This window comes from Cinclus cinclus, chromosome 3 (assembly GCF_963662255.1).
Source record: "Cinclus cinclus chromosome 3, bCinCin1.1, whole genome shotgun sequence".
In the NCBI taxonomy this organism is placed as follows: Eukaryota; Metazoa; Chordata; class Aves; order Passeriformes; family Cinclidae; genus Cinclus; species Cinclus cinclus.
In genome coordinates this window covers 9,569,315-9,585,069 of record NC_085048.1, presented here as the reverse complement: position 1 = coordinate 9,585,069, position 15,755 = coordinate 9,569,315, and the positions used below count along the sequence as shown (strand labels likewise).

General features: G+C 42.2%; 1 protein-coding gene across 12 annotated transcripts in view; it reads right to left on the bottom strand.

The window, feature by feature from the left end:
- PUM2 (pumilio RNA binding family member 2) overlaps positions 1-15,755 on the bottom strand; it is a 73,462-nt gene that overhangs the window by 56,513 nt on the left and 1,194 nt on the right. For 2 of the 12 annotated variants that reach the window (XM_062489668.1, XM_062489677.1), the window contains exons 1-2: positions 11,633-12,823; positions 10,496-10,631 (exon numbers count right to left, since the gene is read on the bottom strand). In XM_062489668.1, the coding sequence (XP_062345652.1) occupies positions 10,496-10,501 (6 nt within the window). In that variant the 5' untranslated portion in view covers positions 10,502-10,631; positions 11,633-12,823. Of the gene's footprint in view, positions 1-9,794; positions 9,814-10,045; positions 10,079-10,495; positions 10,632-11,632; positions 12,834-15,755 lie in introns of those variants that run through there. The other 10 variants (XM_062489672.1, XM_062489671.1, XM_062489673.1 and 7 more) reach the window with 10 other exon arrangements.

Below are 15,755 nucleotides of genomic sequence, written 5' to 3'. Positions count from 1 at the left end.
ACTAAAATTTGCAAAGAAAGATGGGAAATAAAAATGGACTGCAAGCATATTTAGATTTCTAGGGACAGTTTTAAGTAAAATCTATAAAAGGAAGAACCAATGATTGAAGATTCCCACTGTAAGGTCAGGAAACACATTAAGTTGTTCTCAATTTGAATGAAGAGATTATGTTCATTGTTTCAAGGGATGGCTACATGACTGTGAGGTCTCATATGGGAAAATGATTTCCCAATTCCTATTGCACAAACATATTAGTCTATCTCATTTGAACAACAAACAAAATAATCTTATTAAAACCAAGGCAGACTTTTTGCTACAAATTGTCTGTTTCATCCTGTTAAGTATTTGCACATTTTGGTAATTTAATAGCATCTATACATTTTCTTATGACTATATTAGTTCTAACAGACCCCACAGAAGTCAGATGGCTACTTACAAAAACTGAAACTAATAGCTTCTCCTCCAGACCACAGAAGTGTCAAAAAGCTCTTGAACTCAGTAAGACTCTTCCCTTTGTTCTCTCCTCTTTCCCTCCAAGGAAGGGTTTTTCTTTGTTACAGCAGCTACTCACAAAACTTTGAGATGTTTGTCAATTCTAACACAAACGAGTTGCAGCAACTGCAGCTCAACTGAAACTTTGTGTAAAGACATAATTTATGTTCTTTTGTTTATAGCACCACTACCCTTTGGATTTTGGAGAATGCTGCTAAAGCCTAAGTTTTTCTCTTGTTAGTCTTGCTTATCAACTCTTGTTTCTTCAAAAGCAAGAAGCAAAGACACACAGGTCATGTTAAAATTCACAACCGAAAATAATTAGATTGAACTAATGACGTGTTTAACTACCTTTGTCATGAGGGAGGGAAGTACATGGAGATGAACTCAGAACAGATGGGACAAGTAGCCTGGGCAGTACCACACTGCTGTAGCTGTTTGCTTCAGCATGTGGGAAGAGCATCCACAGGTAGTCCCAATATCCTAAAAAATATATCCTGACTTTACAAAAAACTTCTTCTCTGTAACTCCAAATATTACATACTGATTGACGATCACTAAGCCTTTCTATCCTAGACAATTCTTCATTTCTGAAATTATGTAAATTGATGACAAACAGATCACTAACCTATCTGCGACCCGATGGGGAAGTGAACAAAAGGATGACGCCACAGCACACAGCAGTCATCTTCAAATGCTCTGCTACCAGAGACTGGTGTTGAAGGAAAGAAAAATTTGTTTTTGGTGTTGAGGGAAATTAAAAAATGTCAAAATTTCAAGTGAAATAGTTTTCATACTTAGTTCATTATCCCTTATAACTCTTTTCACTGTTAAACATTTTAAAGAAATGCTTATGAGAATCAGGGATGATTATCTCTAGATTAAGGAGTTTATACTTAACCTTGTCAGTGACTGGATGGTCACCACTGTTTTAATATGGAAGGTGACAATGGTGGTGTGCTGACTCAAATGAACGGTGCTGGCTTTGGCACCTTGTAGTGAGGAGCTGTGCATGTACTACTATTCAGCTGAGTGTCCAAAGATTTTTAGCTATCACCTCTCATGCAAGGCATGCTCCTCCAGCCTCTGTTGACTTCTACGCTGTAAATTATTGCTTAGAGACTCCCACTCAACCTGCAAAGTAGTTCAAGTCTCTCAAGTGTTGGCCATCAGTAACTGTTGACAACAGTAACTGTTGTCCACCACTTAAATTTTTATTGCTGCAGCTGGAGCAGATAAAGAACAGACTGAGAATATTAATGATTTGTGTGTTTCTGTGCCTCTTATGGGTTCTGTAAGACGATGATGTTAGTTCTGAGGCAGTGATTGGTTAATTTGGACACCAGTGTGTCAAATGTACACTTAGCATAAGGAATTCTCCATTTCAACCAAATGTTGAATCCAGTTCCATGCGGTGTGTTTGAATTTCCTGCTCTTCTCTTGAATGTGTGTGCTACCTTGAGTTCTTCCATTAGCCTTGATAATTTCCAAATTAGAGTACATTAAGCCTCAATACTACATGGATCTCCGGGATAACCCACTAGATCTTTCCCTGGGCTATCAAAGGCCTCCAATACTACTGTCAATTAACATACAATAGAATAGTTCAGCTGGAAGGAATCATCTGATCCAACTACTTGATTGCTTCAGGGCTGACCAAAAGTTAAAGCATCTTATTAATGGCATGAACTGCCTACCAACTACTGACACTGCATTGATAATTCCCACAGTTCATTCCTCAATAACCCCTTATCAGGGCCACTGACAAGAAATTCCCCAGTCTTTAACCACAAATTAAAAAATTAAATATGCTACTAGACAAATCATAATCTTTAATAAAGACGTTGTCTTGCCTTATGTTCAGTTCTTTTGAAGATATTTCATACAGTTTTCAGAAGACCAAGCTAATGTTTTACTGGTCTTCCCAGGAATTCATTGCTTGCAATTAATGAGGTATATTTATCAACTTCTTATTCTCTTACTGAGATCCTTTAGCACTTAACTAATTTGAAGATTCTTCCCAATCCATTAGTTACTCCAGCCAAGCTGATCTGTTTGTCTTACTGCTCTCAACGACTCTTTCAACTCGCTTCTCTGTATCACCCAATGTCAGTTAAAAAGTATCACCTATCTTCACATATGAAAGTAGACACAAGGTTTTTCCACATCCTGTATTTACTTGAAATAACCAGTTAAGGCCTTAAGCTCCCGGGACTTACTTGACAGAGAACTACCCCTAGAAAACTGGATGGAGCACAATGCTGGGGAGAAGCTCTTGGGGTTTTGGTGGAGAGCTGGGGGCTCAGCCTGGAGAAGAGAAGGCTCCAAGGAGACCTTTACCATGAGGATGCTGAGGCATAAATTGTCCAGAGAAGCTGTGGCTGCCCTATCCTTGGAAGTGTTCACGGCCAGGCTGGATGGGGCTTTGAGCAACCTGATCTAGGGGAATGTCTCCCTCCCATGGCAGGGTGGGAGCTTGGAAGGTCCCTTCCAACCCAAACCATTCAGCAAAAGCAAAACAAAACCTCCAACAACAACAACAAATAACCACCCCTCAAAAAAAACAAACAAAACAAAAGACCCAAAACATCTCCAACAAAACAGTAACCTCCAAATAATCTAAACCCCAAAGAACACTGGTACACGGAACTCAAAGAATTTAAATGGACAAGTCCCCTGATCTGTCCTTGATTTCTGCTGGTTTATATTGCTATGAAAGACTGAGAGCAAATGAGTCAAAAAATGGCACAACAGTAACATGATGATTACAGTAAGCTGAAAACTACTATTGTCACATGGATAATGCACAGCAAAGAGCAGCTTCCCCTTCACCAAATCTTCCTAAGGCATAGAACCACCTCAAAAGCACTTTGAAAATCAAGAGTAGTTCCTCTGCTTCCCCCATTCATGTTACCAGAAAACACACGAGATTCATGACATTCACCTTTGAAAGGAATCCAGAAGTATTTGGATGGACCTAACTGAACTAAACAAAGCTGCTGATAAAGGCATGGCTCTGATCACTGGGGATGGAAAGCAGGAGGCAGAAGGGAGATGCAACTCCTATTCAGCATTTATTTATCTGTGAATAATTTTACCTACACAACATATTAGCCTTGAGAAATGCTAGTGAAAATCAGCACCATTACCTGTGCAACTTCCTCTAGTGAGAAAAAACTCATCATCCTCATTTTCAGGAAGTGCATCCAAATGGACAAATAAAATATTGCAGAATTTTAGATTTACAAAACTGCTTTATGGCTTCTGCACAAGTACTAAAGAATGTGATACAGCAGGAAGCAGGATGTCAGGTAAAAGGTTTTCTATTTTGTTATGTAGGTCAATATAAGTGGAAGAAAATAGTAAAACAGAGAGCCAGAAACAAAATGCCTAAAGAAATTACAGAATGAGAAAGAACAGGTGACAAAAAAGGCGAAGACACAACAGGCATTCCTGCTTGTAAAGTCAGCAAATTTTATTTATTTACATTTGCTCCAATACTTACTACATTTTTTGAGTACAGTCCCTATGTCCTTGGGCTTGAGAAGGTGCAAAAAGTTCCTTGTGGACCTAAACTGTGGCACACTACCAAAATCCTGTGGGGGAAAGTAATTCCTACCTTCAAATCCAAACAAAAGTTTTTAAAAGAAACTTGGGAAACTATATCAAACATTTAAGGGCAAAAGGCTTCAAACTGGATTTTTTTTTTCTTTTAGGTTACCATATGCAAAAGGAGTTACATTTTAATCTACACTTCATTCTACTTCTATTTCACCTAAATAAAACATTCTTACCTCTAAGTGTGACAACTAAGACTCAGTACTAAATGCCTATTACTTCTCATAAAACCTACCAAGAGTAAGTACCTTGTCAAACTGAACCAACTGCTTTGCATAAATTCAAAACTAATTGTTTTATCATATTCTGATAAAAAATAGGCACTCAGAAATATGATATGCTTATGCAAGTTAAACAAACGGTTCCAAATGAACATTCCAGAATGAGTTTATGCCATTTCATGTACAACTGCTTTAACAAAATTAATGGCAAGTTTTAGATTGTATTATTACAGCCTTGAAAAACCAGCTTAATTCACACATAATTTTCTTAAAGTTGTGGATTTGACACAAAACACAGCAACTGTTCCAGTGAAAAGCAAATCAATGACCTACTGTATCACCTATATGAGCCCCTATCTCCTGTGGGCCAGCAGTGTTTGCCAGACACACTGGCAACCAGACAAAGTGGCTGCCCTCCAGCCTGCTACTGGAAAAAATTCCAACTGTGGCATGGAGAACATCAACTGATGGGCACCTGGATACTGGAAGCACATGACACTACAGTTACAGGGATGGTGTGAGGAGTGTTTCCACCTGAACTGGGCCCTGATGTTAGTGAAGCTACTGCTCCAGCTGGGGCAATACCTACTCCAACCCCACTGGCTTCCAGACCAATGTTCACACACATCGTGTCTCTGATCTCCAACCAGGACACTTCATCCATGGCTGGGAGAACACACGAAATGCTCATTCCACAGAGAAAGCTTAAAAGAAAAGCTCTTGAGAACATAAAAGGCTCTCCAACATATCTTTAGATAGACAGTTCTTATAATTAGAACCAAAAAAACCAAAACAAACAACAACAAAAAAAACACAACAAAGTCCAGGCAAGAACAATACTTACAGGGAAATATGTTCACCAATTTAAACTTTAAATTTTAAATGCCACTGCCAAACTAGAACTTTAAAGGAAACAAAAAAAAAGCATCACAAGTTTTTCCAAAAAAAAAAAATATTTAAATGGTAGAGCCCAATACATTATATATGCTAGCCCACATATTTCCTTGCTAAAAAAATCAAACTATAATTTTCAATCACAAAGGCAGCAGTTTCTTTTACATTATTACTCAGCACGACGTGTAAAACCACTGATTCTGTTATACTGCTAATGTCTGATTCTATAATTAGTAGACTATGTAACAAAGTAGCACAGAAAACTAACTTCTCTATCTGAACTACATCTCACTCTTACATCCCAGCCTCAGTTGTTCTCTCAAATGTGTTAAGCCACATCACATTCTAACATAGTAATTCACATTAAACATCTAACCCGCACAAGAGTACAGGTGGGGGTCTTCACAAAATAAAGATTTCAGACTCATATTAAAATTAAATTCATCAGCTCACTTTTGAAACATTTAAAACTTGGCTTAAAAGCATTATAAATGACAACAGCAAAACACTCAGGTATCAAAAAAGTCCTCTCAGGAAAAAAACACCTGTCCCTGCCTGAACAACCACACTCAATGACCTCCATGCATTCCTAATCTACCATAACTGACATATTATCAACTTTTTAGTATGTGAATGGACATAAATAAAACCCAAAATACCACCTACAATATAAAATAAGTACTTTTTAAGGGAGAAAAAATATATTCAAGTCCAAGAAATGTCTTATTTTTCATTCTAAAGGAAAGTGGTAAATCTAATTAAAATCTAACATGTGGATAGATATTAAACCAGACTACAACAATTAGATCTCAAATACAGACAAAATAAACCAATCCTTTAATCCCTCTACACAATTCTACCTTATCCACTGAGTCTTACAGACTACCAAATGTCACATCTTTAAGGAAAAATACAATATATAGAAAGTTATATGGCAGTAGTACTTTTTAAATAATCTTGAACAGTCTTGGTTTTGTGAGTAATGCAAGATCTAAAGCTACTTTGTCTTCTCAGTACTGTTACAATAGGTATTTGCTCATTGTCAAAATACTGTAGTAGCTTGAGTTCTGCAACTTCTTCAGACTACATGACTAACTCATCACTGTACCATGACCATGGACCACTGTACCAACTAAAATTGAAACAATATATATCACGGAGGAGACATACTTGAAAAATATGAGTCAAGCCAGACTCCTTATTTTTAGATCAACTACACTGTCATTTCCAGCAAGTCTAGCTTTGTATTTAATCAATGCACACACGTGAAGAGTTACAGAACTTAATGCAGCTTTTAAAAACTCACTTCCTCTTTGAAGAGATTTATGATCTAATTCTACATGAAACTTCATATCAGCCGTGCAAAATGACTATATGACTAGTTCAATCCATCACTCAAAACTCTTCTTAAAAAACCATGGATGAAATCCAATAGCAAAGATATGAACATATAGCTCTGACATGACTCCATGTATGTTCACCTGGATTTACATCCTGGAAGCATTATATGGAAAAACAGACAACCACACCTATTACCTGAGACTTTTGACAATATCTTAATGAAAAATCACCACAACTACAAAACATACACCAGATTACTTAGTCCAAGGCACACAAATATTTGTTGTCAGAAAATAAGCCTGCCTAGAAGGGCTGCAGATGTGTTTTTAGCATAGTCTGCAGAGGACAGATCATGTCACCACTGGAGTTTAGCACTAATGATGCATATACAGAGAACCAGCAAAAAAGTCAAACATGGATTATTACTGAGATGCTTTTGCTATAGAGCTTTGCATTTCCTTTTTAACTCCTAAGATGGTTGTCATAACCTCCTCAGAATGGCTCTTAAGTAACCATGTTTAGAAAAAGCATCTGTTAAGCAATAATGACATATAATCCTTAGAGATAAGTGGTCTTTATTTGTAAGCTAAACACTTCACATATCAGCTCTTGCCTCCTATTTTAAAAGCCACAGCAGATACTCCCAGTGAGATCCAAACTAAATCTTGCTGCAAAGTTTCAGCATGCAAGCCATTGCATAAATTTTACACAACTTGTTTGGAATGACACGAGAGCAGACAGAAGCGGATCCTTTACATGTTTTGATGTAATTTAAAATGCTTTTCCACTATATGTCTGTGAAATGCCTCCAACTTCATTACTAGCAACACTATACAATTAGTATTAAATCTTACAGGAGGTTTTAAAGGAAAAATTTCTTTCCTCATTCCCAAGACAAAGGCCTGGGCACTGGCTTATGTAGAATAAGTAAGTCAACAGTAACGTTATGGGTGGGGAAATCCCAATTAAATGAGGCAAACACTTTCACTTAAATTACCTGACCAGAAAGAAGACTAATAACTCTCTTAATACCTAAACTTTTGATACATACAATGAGAAGCATTTATAAATCATGTCTACTGTCTTATGTTGTTTCTTCTGTAGAGTTTCTATCAAACTTTTTAAAAAGAAAATACAATGCATTTTACAGGAGATTCTCAACACAGAATTTAACATTCAAGAGAATTTAGGCTTCTTTTTAGTGCAAGACAGCAAATTTTCATGTAATTCCACATCCAAAAAAAAAAGCAGAAAGACATACAAGCAGGAATTCAAACCCTCTACTGGCTTACTTGCCTGTGTATAAAAACGTGGTCTAATAATTTTGGTATTTTGTAAACCACTGTACAAAGAAAGATTAAATTATCAAGGAGAGTGCTTCTTCACATGCTGATTATTCAATGCACACTCAGATATCACTAAATCAAGGAGAAGGGGCAACATCTAAAAGTGAATTACAAAGCACTGTTTAAAATCATACCTAGTTCACAGAATTCAGCAAGCTGATGCTCTGTTAACACACTGGCCCTAAACATCCTCAACATCTGACCCACTGAGAACAGTGCAGAGAAATACCCAAGGAAAACAGCTACACAAAGCCTTCAGTGCACTCCACAATCCAGTGTAAGATTTAATATAAACTGTCATAAGAAGAGGCACCTTCTCATAAAAAGACAGGCAAGCTCTTTCAGCCAACTGCTTGCACTATTAGCTCAATCACGATACCAGATACAACTACAATTGCCTCAGCACTGTGCCAGCATCCTTAACACAGAAGATTCGGTACTACACAGTGATACTACAAGAAAAAAAAATAAAACCAAACCATTCTTATCAATGCAGAAAAATAGTATTCAAATAAGATGGACTTTCCTATGTACAACATCCACATAATAAACTGCAGAATGTGCATTATCAAGCAGTTTCTCACATGCATTTGCCTACTAACCACTCTGCTGGGCCAAATTCCAAATTTTCAACTCTGAACACTTCAGAAAACTGTCAGGTGATTTGGTGTCATTTCCACACATATAACCCAAACTACATCACCACTGAATTAGCATTTTCCTTTTTATTCGAGTTTCCTTCTCCCACTTCCCTAGCATATTTATATTCGTGTTGACACAGAGTTGTTGAGCAAAGTAGGCAAGATTTCCCTCAGCTTCTCAACAAAACTGCGACTGTTGCTAACATCTCTTTTTAAACCTAGACGTGACTATATGTAACAAAAAAAACCATGCTTTATGTTAAAAATGGTAACATGGCATAGTAATTATGCTTCAAATACATTCATATCCCACATACCTGAAGAGCTTCACCATCAGCTCATTGAAACTATGAAGGCCTGATCTCCCAGTGGAGACGCAACAAAGAGAAAGTAAAATAAACCTCAAAGTATTTTGTTAACATGTAGCATATAAGTGAGTATTAGGCGAATTAAGAGTTTTACCGATTCTCATTGCTCATACACACCTAAATGCTCAGAAAAAAAGCATCCCGAAATCAGGTGGTAAGAACCTCTTTATCACATCTCAAACACGCTGCACATTTGGATATTAAGTCATCACGCTACAAACTGCAAACCAGAAGAATATAAACACTCCCAAAAACCAGTAATTTTCTCTCAAGGAAATAAGCGTCTGGCTTTAGGAAACACACAAAAGAAAAAAATGCCAAAACAAAACCCAAAAATCTTTGCACAATAACTGCCCCGGAGATTAACCCCAAACTGCTCGCTGTACGCACGATCCACTCAGGACAGGAGGCATTTTCCTCAACTTTTTGTTATCGTAGTCTGCCCAGGCACGTTTCAAGCAGAATCAAACCCTATCGCTTCATTGTGTGCTATCAGCTACCAAAGGCATTTGGCCTTCTCGCTGCACGCTCAGGAAGCGGTTATTATCTTTAAGAGCACTAAAAAAATAACACAAGTTTTTCGTACATTCGAACAAAGCCCGTGTGATCCCGGCCACGCAATGGCCCGTGGGGTCCGAGCGCCGCCCCCGTCTCCGCTTCCCCCGAGCCGGAGCCCATTGTAGCCCCAGCGCTGCGTCCGCCCCCGCCTGTCCCGGGCCCCCGACGCTTTCCCGGGCACCAACCCGGCCCCGCACACCCCGCCGGGCCGGGGCCGGCTCCCCCCGAGCCCTTCCGAGCGCACAATGCCGCCCCTCCCTCCCTCGCCCGCTCTCCCGGCGCCGCCGCCCCTCACGGCGCTCACTCCGTCCCCACCTCGGCGCCGCTCCCGGGCGGACACAAAGGCGGCGAGGCCGCCGCGCAGGCCCCGCGCCGCCCGGTGACCTGCCACAACATGGCCCCCTCCTCCTCCTCCACCTCCACCCTCCTCCTCCCCTCCCTCTCCCCTCCCTCGGCGCGCAGCCGAGCCCGCAGACAAAAGGGGGCTGGAGCAAGGGGGGCCAGCCTGCCCGCTCCGCCCGCCCGCGGCCTTCCCAGCGCGGCGCCGGCCCCCCGGGGGTACTCACGGGCTGGCTGGCGGCGATGGAGCCGGAGCGGCCGCTGGGACACGCCTGCCCGCCCGCCGGCCCCTTCCTCCTCCTCCTCCTCCTCCTCCTGCCGCTCCCGCTGGGCGCCGCTCCTTCCTGCCTCCCCTCCCGCCCGCCTGGGGCTCACAACAACATGGCGCGGAGGGACAGGGACAGCGAGAGCGCGGCTGAACCTCCCCGGCCGCTCCCCCCGGCCGCCGCCGCCGCTCGGCCCCGCCGCCCCTGCCCGCCCCGGCCCCACCGCGCCTGCGCGCCCCGGCCCGGCCCGCGGAGAGGCGGAGGGAGGAGGCGGCGGCCCCCGGCCCCTTCCGCCGCGCATGCGCCGCCCGCCGCCCCTCAGCGCGGGCACGGCGGGAGGGGCACGTCCCCATCAGTGTCCTTCCCGCCTCGGCACGGCGCTGGCGCTGGGCTGGGCGTGTTTGTGCTCACGTTCATTTACTGCGTCCGGGTCTGGGCTCCTCCGTGCAAGAGGGACGAGGAACTACTGGAGAGGATCCAGCGGAAGCGACAAAGACGATGTGGGGTCAGGAGCATCTCCCTTATGATAAGACACTGGGAGCTGGGCCTGTTCAGTCAAGAGAAAACAGAGAAGGGATGTCATTAATGCATATAAGAATATCGAAGGCAGATGCCAAGAGGATCATAGAATCACAGAATTTGCTGAGATGGAAGGGACCCATCAGGATCAAGAAGTCCAATTCCTGGCCCTGCACAGGGCATCCCAAGAGTCACACCATGTGCCTTAAAACGTTGTCCAAGCCCTTCTTGAACTCTCTTAGGCTTGGGGCTGTGACTGCTGTCCTGGGTCAGCCTTTTCCAGTGTCCAGCCAACCTCTGGGTGAAAAACCTTTTCCTGATATGTAACCTAAACATCCCCTGACCCAGCTCCAAGCCACTCCCTTGGATCCTGTCACTGTCACTAGAGAGAAGAGATTGCTACTTGCCCCTCCACTTCCCTCAGGAGGATGTTGAAGACTGAAATGAAGTCTCCCCTCAGCCCCTTCCAGCCTGAAGTGCCTGGCTGGTGCCAGACTTTTAAGGGGTGCCCAGTGACAGGAGCAGTGGCAATGAACTAAAACAAGAAGTTCCACCTCAACATGAGGAAGAACTTCACATTGAGGGTGGCAGAGCAGTGGAAAAGGCTGCCCAGGGAGGTTGTGGAATTTTCATCTCCAGAGACATTCAAAACCCACCTAGACACATTCCTGTGACACCCTGCCTTGGCAGGGGCTGGACTAGATGATCTCCAGAGATCTCTTCCAACCCTAACAATTATGTGATTCTGTGATTTTAGACCTTTCAGGAAGTGTGGCAATGGGAGGTGGTGTCCACCTGAGGGCCTGGGAGACAAAGAGGTGAGACCTGTTTGAGGGGTCCCCAGTGGTCCCTGGTGACTCCCAAAGTCCCCACACCCAGCACCACCTGTGGGATGTGCCATTTGCATATGTGTTACACCAAACAAAAATGCATCTCAGCAGTTACTAATTTACGAGTTAACTGCTGTGCTAATAGTTATTGTGTGGTGATTTTGGGCAAAGAGCCAATTATTCCCGTCCCCTGAGAGACCTGAGGATGGGATCACTGGTACAGGAGGGTGGTGCTGTTGATAAATACAGTTCTGGTGTTGGTAGTCATTGCCAGTGCTGCATCTTGATAACTTCATTCAATATGAGCATAAATTCTGCATCTTCAGAAGACTCTGAAAATGAGAGGGATCTCTGCATGTCAGAAACATTTTAAAACACACATTTCACAAGAAAATCGGCTATTTTGTCTTTTTACCCATTCTTCAAGAGCCTGGTTAGAGAGAGCTCCATTGCAGAAAACAGTGACAGATGCCATCTGCCGATCAAGCCTTCAGACAAAACCTGGCTCTCGGTCCTGTGGGCACTGCACAGTCGCTGCTGCTGCCGACCTCTTGATGTGTAGGCAGGGAGGAGTCAGGCCCTGCCTGTCGCAGTGACTCCAGGCGAGCTGGGCTGCAGGAATAGCACCTGTAATGGTGCTACTGCTGGCACAGCAGTTGTGTGGATGAGATGTCTGTGACTACCAACTGTGTTCTTAAAAATAGAGATGTCTCAAAGGAGAAAATCCTCGCTGTTTTCAGTATTTATAGACATGGCTAAGAACATAAAAGTTCCCAGCTCCTGATAAAGATAGAAACATTTCTGCAAGAAATGAAAATGATTTATTGAGCCTAATACTAGTCAGCTAAATACTCAGATGTCTACAGCCTGCTGCCATTCACATTGCTAATCTCTGTGATCCCCAGTGTCCCATCCCACTGCCACCTGGGGCTGTCTCCAGGGAGGCTGCAGGGTTGAAAAGCCAATTCCTGTGCTTAGTGGGGAGGGAAGCCCTCTAAGTCACAGCCTCCGTGCCAGCCTTTCCCTTCATGCAGACCAGCTGGGACTGAAGGAAGCCCTGTTATGATCTTGGCATCCTGAACACTTACAGCAGCTGGTCTACGTTACACCAGCTCTCTAGCTCTGACCCTTCTGGAGACCCTGTTTGTCCTCAATAATTCTAATCAGTGTTTGTATAAAGCATCAAATCTTCACAAAGAGCAGGCATTTAATAAGCATAAGGTCATATGATTTCCACATCAGTGTACTTCTCAGTGTGCTTTTTCTCAGAAAAACCCAACCTGATCATGAAAAAGAAAAATGTTTAAGTACAATCAGTTTGGAATTTGATCTGATAAATACAATTATTTGATTATTTTCTAAAGTATTTTGCTAAAAAAAAGAAGAAAACAATTCCACCACCATACATCTCACTATTTAGTAATTGCACTAAAGTTTTTGACTCATGCTAAAATAGTTGAAAAAATGCCTTTCTCTCTTACCTTTGTTCTGAGTGGAAGCTTTAAAAATGCTTAATGCTTTAGATAGTTTTATGTGATATCAGTCCATTACAAAATGTTTTTCCTAGCTATTCCTCTTTTTAAGGATGTGCTAACAGCTGAGTGAGCTCTGCTTACACTCCAGATGTTTCAGATAAACTCCTTTAACACAGTTATGCTTTGTTTTTTTTCTATGAATAGGTATCTTCAATGAAAAATACTAAACAAATGCACAGTCTGCAGTTTAAGGCAGTAGCCGAGGATATGGAAAGCCTGGATGTCTTTGCCTTCCTCCACAGTCTTCCTCTGACGCCTTGGGTAAGGCACTTAACTGAGGAGCACTCACAGAAACTGAAAGCAGCCCTAACCACCCCCACTCAGCTAATGCCTAATCATGAAGAGGTCTACATTCTCTAAAGCCACAAACTTCAGGACCTAAAGCTCTGGACATAAACAGAATTTATCCTGCTGTGCCATGATATTCATGTCCCTCAGCAGCTGACAAGCTGTGTTGTCGGTTCTATCAGGGTAGCAAATAATTAACATGTATTAGTTAAAAACAAAGGTATTCCTCCATGAAAATTAAACAGCTAGGTGTGGTAGACACTCTCAAACCATCTCACAAAAAATGAAGGTACCTGCAAAAGCTTGCACTCTTTCAAAACAAAGAGTGTGTGACATCCTTCACTCCCAGGACAGGGGAGCACCCAGATTTGATTCCTTTGCTCAAGATTTAGAGGCATGACTTCCTTGGACAGAGTCCCCAAAGTCAGCAGCCTACTTTGGCTGCCCTCTGTTGCATCTGGGCTGTTCTGCAGGGAAGAAGTCAATATCTTCATCTCAGATCTTCTGCTTAATGGCTTTGTTGGCCTTCGGTCAGAGAAGCATAGAGCTGTTTGGGTTGGAAGGGATTTGATGACCCTCTAGTCCAAACCCCAAGTCTAACTATCCCCTGTCTAATCCCCAGTCTAGCTGTCATTCTACAGTTTAAGAGGGGCAGTCATGGATGTGTGAATCTCTGAGTTCTCTGAAACAACAGTTGCAGTTAACTACCTACACCTTCACTGAGGGACAGACCTGCAGCTTGGAAGCCATTGGAGCTCTCTGTCCAAGTTCCAGAGCAGGGCCTTGGAATGGTGGTTTATATCCTTAGCATGTCCCTTGTGAGCTACATCTTGGTAAAAGATGCTGACCTGTATGTACTTTCATGCATTTGCAGGAGCAGATCCTATCCTGAAATTAACTCTCCCACATCACCACTGCATACCAAATCGAGGCACCCAATGCATCGTGTTCTCCATTCCATTTTGTCAAGAGACTTAAAATTAATTAATAAAATCAATGAGTCTGAAATGCTGCAGTCACTAGACATGCTGCTAGATGCATGCTGTAGGAATTAGTTTGTATTTCATGTTTTAGCTGGCAATGACCGTAATACATGCAGTAAGAGCTCTGTCCCAGTGAGCCAAGGCTCCCCCTTAGCTAATCTGTTCCCAGAACCCCAGAGAAACAGGTTTAGGAGCTGCAGACTCTTCTCACAGTGGGACTTCCCCATTCACACATCCTTTTGCCCCACCATTGCTTCATATGCACAGCCTTTCCCTGCCATTCATGTGCTAAGGCAGGGCTGATCTGTTCCATTGCTTTTGACCACTAACCTGTTTATTAACTCAGTCTCTGCAGCTTCTCCTTGTACTGGTACTGTTGTCTGAATTCCCTCAATCTTCACAGCCTGTCTGAACCCTCTCTTCTGGTATGGAAGCATTTGACCCACATTATGCAACTGCATTCATTGTCAAGTTTCAGTGTTTAAATACACGTTTTAAGCTTTTTTATCCCACATGTGGGAAGAACTCAGAAGAGTAACTTATCCTTCAAACTTCCCATTTAACACAAAAACTGATACTAAAAGGCCTTCCCCTAGTACTATACCCATAAACCTATTTGATAACAGCCAGCCTCTCAGCATGCTAAAAAGGCCAGTCTTCTCTATTCCTCAAAATTGTGGTATTATTTCCATTTGTTTCCCCCTACCTGTATGTGCACCTGTAAATTTCTTCAAGGAAGGCTGCATATTCTGGCTTTTTTATGGACTAGATAGCAACTGGACAACATACTGAGCTAGTGGACATGAGTTTAGCATCAACAGAAAATATAGAATTGTATTGTAGTAAATTTTGTCACTGTTTTTGTCACTACATTACTATACTACTGTTCTAAAATTCTGACTTGCCATGTAGTTTCATACATGATCATTGCTCCTGTGGACATTATCAGCAAGATAATAATTCTACAAGAACAAGAACAAGATGTTTAAAGGAAATGCATGAGAGGAGGTGTCAGTGAGTGGAGTGCACAGCCCTGCAGCACAGATCATCATGAACTTGTCCCAAGAAAGAGATGTCCCTCTTGTAAGTGCTTTGCTAAGTAAGTCTATGCTATAATGGTGAAGGAGGTGTCAGCCGAAGACTTGCTTCTCTTGCAGGATGGCTTTGGTCCCCAAGGCATTGATCCCCTCACAATCAGCTGAGGTCCGAACAAACTTCATATCTCAGAGTCACTGCCACCAAAGACTGCCATTATAAGACAACAAGTCACTGATGGCATGGCCTCTCATACATGAATGAAAGTGATTAGCTGTGGAGAGCAAAGCCAGACATAATGCCAGTTTGTTTTTATATTCACATTCACTTTGCCAACAAAGTGGTATCAGTGCTTATCTTTTTTAAAAAAGGCTGCGTGTCTCAATAGAAGTATATTTTTCTTTCTAGTGGAGAATTAAGTTCCAGGAACTCTCCATGAGAGAGGCAGGCTGTGGATCTTAGAGCTGAAGATTGCATATGA